Source organism: Helianthus annuus, chromosome 17, assembly GCF_002127325.2.
Source record: "Helianthus annuus cultivar XRQ/B chromosome 17, HanXRQr2.0-SUNRISE, whole genome shotgun sequence".
NCBI lineage: Eukaryota > Viridiplantae > Streptophyta > Magnoliopsida > Asterales > Asteraceae > Helianthus > Helianthus annuus.
The window spans coordinates 114,397,754-114,405,672 of record NC_035449.2 but is presented as its reverse complement, the minus strand read 5'-3'; the positions used below and the strand labels follow the sequence as shown (position 1 = coordinate 114,405,672).

The following is a 7,919-nucleotide window of genomic DNA, read 5'->3' as shown; positions in this document are numbered from 1 at the left end:
CAATTTTCCTCCTAATTCCCCTCCCACATCAGCAACTACCCAACCCCTACCCACCGGGAACAACTCAGTGTACCGGTGGCGGTGTGACCCACGCAGGTATGGGTACCCGTTCCCCCCCCCCCCCCCACACACACACACACAATTGTTTATTAGACATGACACGTCTTGTCTATGGTGTATTTGATCAAATCCGTTTTAGTTGGTATAAAAAGATTTTCAAAAGGTAGATATTTAATAAGGTTCACTAGCCAACCTGTTTACGACCCATTTACCGCTTGTTAATATCATGCCGGAGGTTCACCAATTCAATCGGCCAACCTAAAACAATTACCACCCTAAATTCATATATGTTTCTGGTTGGAAACAGCATCTTCGGTTTCTGAAACTTCTAGTGTTACAGGTTCAAGTTGAAACTGTGCTTATAGAGAGTGACATGGAGGCAAAAGCCATTCTGGACCTCAATCCAATTCTAAACATAAGAAAGCTGGTAATGGGTGCTACCAAATCCATCTTAAGGTACACGTGAAACCTCCGGTCATCTCAATCGCGTTTTGATAACCCGCCTACTCATTCTCCTCTGTTTAATCCTGCACTTGATTGCAGAGTAGCAGCAAGAAAGGTGGCGGTGGAGGGACTCTTGATCAAATACTACATAACGCCCCCGGTTTTTGTGAAGTCAAGGTCATATGTGAAGGAAAGGAACTGAGGAAGTGTCCTTGCAAGACCAGTTGACCGACGAGCCAACGTTTTCACCAACCTCAACCGCTCCTTCTCCAGGCGACACCGCGTTGGGACCTATGCAGGACCATACCAACGGCTTTGTCAGTTGCAGCTGCTTCAAGATTTAAAAATCTGTTGTGTGTATATATTAATAAAACTCAATAGCACAACCTTATTGTTGTCAGGAAACATGTTTACCAAAAAACACAATAAACAATGTTGTAGTTGACGTTATATGTTCATAACTAGATCAACATCATCATCATTATAAGTTTCACAAATGTATTTAGAAGAAATCAAACTCCAAGTAATTGTCTGAACCTTTGTGAGCCGGAGCAGCTACAGGGGGTACATTAGTAGTCTTTTCACTTGTCGATGCAACGGGAGCAGGAGAGAATCGTTCAAACTCAACGGGCTTAGGGACATCTGGTGGTGTAGCACAGCGGATCAACGCCCAATTAACACCTTCAAAGAACGGGTGTTGCTTAATCTCAGTGGCTCCTCGTTTATAAGCTAGCCTCTGCTGAGGTTCTTTCACAAGCAACCCCCTGATTAGATCCCGAGCCGAAAAGCTGACTGCTGGTGATTCAGGAAACCGAAGAGGCTGACCCACAACGTTAAACAAAGTGGCTCGGTTACCCGACCCTTTGAATGGAGTTCTACCAAATAATAACTCGTACAGGAATATTCCGAAGGTCCACCAATCGACAGCACTTCCGTGACCTTCACCTTTGATGATTTCAGGGGCTAAGTACTCGTGAGTTCCCACAAACGACATAGACCGCGCGTTCGTCGGTTCAGCCATGAGCTCGGGCAACGGGCTAACTTGGTTTACTATGTCTTTTGTGACTTTGGTTTTTCTTTCCTTTTTGGATTTGCTTGAAAAGAACCGGGGGGAGAAACACGATGTAGGGACCACACATGAAGGTTGAATACATGAAGGCTCAATGCACGCGGGTTGGGCACAATACGCGGTGTTCTTACGAAGGGGCTCAGAGTCCATAGATGAAGATTTTACTAAAGTCGGGCTAACACTACAGCGAAGAGAAAGATCGAAATCCGAGAGCATTATATGCCCATCTTCCCTCACGAGAACGTTTTCTGGCTTAAGGTCACGATAAACAATCCCAAGCATGTGGAGATATTCCATGGCTAACAGCACCTCTGCCACATAAAATCTGCAATACAACATCAAAATATTTAGTCAAACTCATATCTAATGATAAAACTCGAAACCGTAGCAGCTTGAATTAATTTTACATCTATGCGAGCTTAATACTTTATATGCAAAATCATATTGAACTTGAATTAAAAAGCGTGAGGCGCTCCGAAGGGTTTAGGTCGCGAAAGCCAAAGGGCAAGGCAAGAGCTTCACGGACGTGAGGCGTAGCTATATGTAAAACCAAAAGTTGCATCTATCTCATATGTTTTACTAACATAACAGCCTCCTCTAGACCCTAATTTTGACCCACGTGTGCATGTAGTGTCACCTCCAAACTCTGAGGAGTTTTCTGCGCGTTTGTTATAACCAAACATAGCATAATTGATGTACGCGATGCTACAAAATAGGACGTAAACTTACAAAACCCGAGACAATTTTGAGGTTAATGATACATGCATGCTCAATTGACTTTTATCTTATATAAAGTTCAGATATTAAATAATACAGGTGATAGCAAAACAAAATCCGGCATTTATAAAAGTATAACAATCAAGGAAATAAAAACTGACAATCTTGGACCGGAAAGATAATAATGCAGCATGTGAAATAAGATTTCCATGTATTCAATACGCCTAATTCATGATATAACAAGATAAATGATATAAAAAAAAACCAAGCATCACTGCAGTGCGGGATGCTTACTTGGCAGCCTGCTCGGTGAAGTACTTCCCAGGCTGTCTTTGCCTAAGCATGTGCAAGTCTCCTCCCGGACAAAACTCCATAACCAAACACGAGAACTTATCAGTCTCAAAATGCGTGTATAACGTCGGAAGAAACGGATGATCCAAAGATTGCAGAATCTCCCTCTCGGTTTGAGCTCTGAGAAGCTTCTTACGGCTAGCTAACAACGCTTTATCCATGACTTTCATAGCAAAGTAAGCTTTAGTACCCGTCAACTCCGCCAAGTAAACACTCCCAATATCACCACACCCTAACCGTTTCAACAACCTGAAATGAGCCAAACCCATAGCCCCATCGCGCGCTCTAACCACTTGAATAGCTTCCCACCGCGTATCATTTGACTTATGCGGCTTATTAATACTGCTACTGAAACTACTACAACTGCTTTCGTCACTCACATTGCTGCTTGTGCTTCCTCTACACATACTACTCTTCCCACTATCCACAAAATCAACACGTGCACTCCCACTCGTCTTCCCAAGGCCGCTGCTTCCATCACTCACTAACCCATCAACCTTACGCGTTTCAATCGATAGTTTTGAAGCAAATTTCGCTTCCAAATCCTCTGCAACAACACGTTTTGTAACAATTGGGTCCATAGCAGGTGGTATACCCGCAGCACCACGGGCTTTCGAAGCCATTGAAAAATAGATCCTATGTAACCAATAGGATCAACTAATCAAGAAACTCATTCAAGTAAACACCTTTTTATGCTAATTTCAGTCAAAACCCCCAAAATTCTCACATCTGTCAACACAATGTCATCAACAAGATTAAAGATCAGAATTTATCAACATATCCTATTCAAAATAAGTAACTATTGGATCCAAGTGCAGATCTTAAAACACTCACGAAAATCATAAGGATATACATAAAAAAAAAATCAAGAAATGTAACAATTTGATAACTTAACTAGCAAAAAGGTAAGATTTTGATTATGAAATTACAAACAAAAGTTGAAAAAAAAATAATAAGCCCATTAAGACCGATCTTACATAATCTGTAGAAACCAAGATGCAGGCAAGCAAATGTATGAAAACTCTTGTAGAAAATAAAATAGATATAGAAAAAAAAAAAACCTATATATAGAAGAATCTTGCCCACAAGTTTATTGCTTTGATGGTAGCAGCAAAAAGGGCAGGAATGAAGGTTGAAGCACTCTTGTTCATAACATGCTGCTGCTGATGATGATGAAACCTGTGAAAAGAGGAGAGAGAGAGAGAGAGAGAGAGAGAGAGAGAGAGAGAGAGGGTTTTTTAATTTAATTTTTATTTTTATTTTGTAGAAATGAATGAATAATGAATAATTTGGGTTGTTTTCTAGTCCCAATACAGAAGGGTCCAAACTACGAATCAAGAAAGTGGAGTCTTGAGTCACACCTGTCGGTCAAGCCATCAATGCAACACAAGCACTCCTGTTTGTGAAATGACTAATTTACCCCTCAATCTGTCTCCTTCACAACACATCAACCTCCCAATCATATAGTTGTTTACTGTTTGAAATAAAATGTTCCTGTCTTTATGGGAGGTCAAACTTCATTTTACACTCTTGATTGATACATTCAATCATATTTGTCCTTGCTACTCTCCACACCATCTCTTTCTCTCTCTCTTAAATTTTATTTTTTTAGTTTAGATAAAATCTTGTATTTATATCTTTGTTTATATAGTAACAACGTTACTCCCGTTACTTTTACATTCTTGCAATTTCTCACACGACACTAACTTGATACGTACTTAAATGGGTTTGTGTTAAACAAGTTACGTGTTACAAATCTTCCTAAATGGGTTTAACCTATGTAAATCGTTTATGACACGAGTAAACTCATGACCTAGTGGTGTAGAGTTATGATGCTAATTCTCAACAAAAGTGGTATGTGTTCAAGTTCTTGCAAGTATAAGGTTAGGTGCATTTAGATCTAAAAACAATGTTGTTAAAAAATATATCAAGTTGGGTTAAGAGGAGCATGACAAATTTACAACCGATTTATCAAAACTATATACCCTTTTAAAATCATTAAATATATGAGTATTCTGTAACACCCCCAAAATACCACCTGCGGAAACCCCGCGAGGCGTGTTACACATCAGAGTCTGAGCCACCAATCATATTGAACCAATAGTAAATACTTAAATAAAACATGTCATTAATAGCCAAGATTAAATGTCAAACACAATATTAATTCACAAGAGTTATGTAGCGGAAGCATAAGATAAGTCGTTTAGTAATTGTTTCAAAATAAACTTAAAACCAATGTATCAATTATAAATAATCCAGTAGCTTCGATCCATGACCACTCCAGCACGCCCAGATAGCAAGTCCATGCTCCAAAGTTAACGACCTACAAGCATGCAAACAAGTGTGTCAGACTACGCTGGTGAGTTCAAGGTTTCGTCAACGAGTTGTGTTACCAGATATATGTTAAGGCGATTCCATGTTGTGTTTCGATGTTGCTCATGTTAGTTACCCTAGGGACTACGCCCTTACGTAACCGAGGAGTGTGCCTCTTAGCAACCCACTATGTTGTTCAGTTAGTTACCCTAGGGAAAACGCCCTTACGTAACCGAGGAGTGTGCCTCTTAGCAACCCACTATGTTGTTCAGTTAGTTACCCTAGGGAAAACGCCCTTACGTAACCGAGGAGTGTGCCTCTAAACAACCATAGTGAAACCCAGATAATTAGTTCACCCCCGTCCTTACGGCCCGGTGTGAGGTTTCCCACCTAATAGCGCTATCAACTAATTACCCCCATTGCCCTCCAGGCAATAACCAAAACCGATTAAGTTGTTTACCCAATGTTTCCCTTCCAAATGTTTACCAGTTGTCCCAAACCACCGGGACGCATGCTTGAGAAAATGCAATGAACTCACCTTGGTTTGCTCGGCAGATTATACCAAAGTTACTTGAATTAAAAGTGATCAAACACGTCCTAACAGGATTACCATACAAGTCAGGTTTGGTTCAAGTAATGCACGTATGTTTCACATAAGTTACACGTTTTCAAACACGTATAGATCATAGCAACAGTTTCCAGTTAATCAGGTGTTTAACATATTCAAACATGTGCGACTAAACAATTGGGCTCATTAACAATCGGCCCAACCCCTTGTGCGATCCGCAAGGCTTGTGCGATCCACAATGGGTTGTGCGATTGGTCACTAACCCGACCCAAATAACATCAGTAATCAAATAGCTTGTTCGGCCCCATAAGTATACCCGGCCCAACATAAGAAGCCCAAAACATGTTGGCCCAAGGATAAACATAACGTAGAAGCGACTTGTGTGGTCCGGCCGAGTTGTGCGATCGCAATTGGGTTGTGCCATCGCAATTGGGTTGTGCGATCGAGCTAATCCAGCCCAAACTGTTCATCCGGCCCAACGTTACACTTGTGCGATCCTAGTGGTCTTGTGCGACTGACTTTGTGTGACCGGCTTGTGCGATCAGATCAGGTCTTGCATGACCTGATCTTGTGCGACTGAGTTGCCTTGTGCGTTCGGCCTCTTGTGCGCTCGGGATCGGATTTGTGGGATTGTTTAACTAATATCCCATAATTCAAGCAGTTGGTTACAATTATTCTTAAAGTTTCCAAGTTTACAATCAATTAACAAAATCAAAGATTTTACTCCAACCCTTAATCGATCAAGCTAACCAAATTATCATCCCATCCAACAGAACCCTAGTATGATCATATGAACAATATCTATCAATATGCAATCGAATCAAACCTTAAAACATAACCACATACCGGCCGATTACATGCATAACCCGATTCACTAGCACAACAACAAGTTATCAATCCGGAACGCATATCATAACAACAATTTAATCAAGCATCATTGAATCGGTTTGAAGTTATTCTCATGCAATTCGATCCACAAGAACATCTATACACGGTTCATATTGTCTATCATAACAATCAATCCTAATGGTTTTAATACAATCATGTAATCACAACATCATTTAACAACATATCAATATCAACCACTAACCGATTGAAATCAAACAAGGGGAGGTGAGCCGAGTGAAAGACAAGATCTTCGATCCCAAAGGTTGTTCGCCGTCGAGTTTGAGAGGAGGGGAGAGAGCACTAGGGTTTTGTAACTTGTGTTTTTGTGTAACCAAATGAGAACAACCTCCTAAAGTTGTGTGTATGTACGTATAAGAGAAGTGGGCCGAAACCCCTAATGGGCTGCCCATTGGTTCCGGTTACAAGGAATACGGCCCAAGGCCTTGTGCGTTCAAGTAGGTGTTGTGCGTTCGAGAGTCTTGTGCGGTCGGGTCACTTGTATAAATATACATTCACAAAAAATAAACATAACATTCACATAAATAAACATAACATTCAACCAACATAGTTCACGTGAGCACGTAACGTTACACAAAGTGGGTTTAAATTACGAGTTGTCACAGTATCCCCAACTAAAAAGAAATTTCGTCCCGAAATTTGGTACGCACTCACTGAGAAAGCTAAATAAGTTAAAGCAGCTAGATAAGTTAAAACTAGGTAAGTTATATCGTTTGCTGGTTTTCCTGGGGTGTCACATCATCCCCCACTTGAATGGGAATTTCGTCCCGAAATTCACTAGTTGCATCAACATTAGATTTGCTAGGTTTCGCCTGGTCGTTGGGGAACAGATGTGGATACTTCTGTTTCATCTGGTCCTCGCGTTCCCACGTGAACTCTGGACCACGTCTTGAGTTCCAACGAACTCTCACAATTGGTATACGGCTGTGTTTACGAACTTTAACCTCTCGATCCATAATCTCAATTGGTTCTTCGACAAAATGCAATTTGTCGTCTATCTTCAGCTCTTGAAATGGTACTACTAGTGTTTCATCAACCAAACACTTCTTTAGCTGCGATACGTGAAATACATCATGGACATTACCCAACTCAGCAGGTAATTCCAACCTGTAGGCCACCTTTCCAATCCGTTCTAAAATTTTGAATGGTCCTACATAACGAGGGTTTAGTTTGCCGCGTTTCCCAAAACGCACCACACCCTTCCAGGGTGAAACCTTTAACATAACGCGATCATTAACTTCAAATTCCAGCGGTTTACTACGCTTGTCAGCGTAGCTTTTCTGACGGTTGCGAGCTGCGGCCATACGGTTTCTGATCTGCACAATGCTTTCTGATGCTTCAAGAACAAACTCAGGGCCTGTGATCTGGCTATCACCCACCTCATGCCAACAGAGAGGTGAACGACATTTCCGTCCGTACAGTGCTTCGAACGGAGCTGCCTTAATACTTGAATGGTAGCTGTTGTTGTAGGAGAATTCTATCAACGGTAGG

At 41.1% G+C, this 7,919-nt stretch overlaps 1 protein-coding gene across 3 annotated transcripts; it reads right to left on the bottom strand.

Moving 5' to 3' along the window:
- Positions 1 to 235: 235 nt before the first annotated feature.
- Positions 236 to 3,946, bottom strand: LOC110926174 (serine/threonine-protein kinase D6PKL2). Of its 3 annotated transcripts, none has more exons than XM_035987183.1 (4): positions 3,703 to 3,946; positions 2,585 to 3,370; positions 1,042 to 1,898; positions 236 to 795 (listed from the first exon to the last, which is right to left on the bottom strand). In XM_035987183.1, exons 2-4 carry the CDS (start codon positions 3,262 to 3,264, stop codon positions 683 to 685), a joined length of 1,650 nt encoding a protein of 549 aa, XP_035843076.1. In that variant the 5' UTR covers positions 3,265 to 3,370; positions 3,703 to 3,946; the 3' UTR covers positions 236 to 682. The 3 variants fall into 3 exon arrangements, with proteins under 3 accessions (XP_035843076.1, XP_035843077.1, XP_022025621.1); XM_035987184.1 differs by lacking the exon at positions 3,703 to 3,946 and adding an exon at positions 3,619 to 3,634; XM_022169929.2 differs by lacking the exon at positions 236 to 795 and having other exon boundaries at positions 844 to 1,898.
- Positions 3,947 to 7,919: the final 3,973 nt, after the last annotated feature.

What these genes read in the sequence shown, in the direction of transcription:
- LOC110926174 (XM_035987183.1), bottom strand. Translation starts at nt 3,264, where the DNA reads ATGGCTTCGAAAGCCCGTGGTGCTGCGGGTATACCACCTGCTATGGAC. An exon ending in TTCACCGAGCAGGCTGCCAA is followed by an intron (nt 1,899 to 2,584) that starts GTAAGCATCCCG and finishes GTTGTATTGCAG; the next exon opens with ATTTTATGTGGCAGAGGTGC. An exon ending in AGCTGCTCCGGCTCACAAAG is followed by an intron (nt 796 to 1,041) that starts GTTCAGACAATT and finishes GGTCCTGCATAG; the next exon opens with GTCCCAACGCGGTGTCGCCT.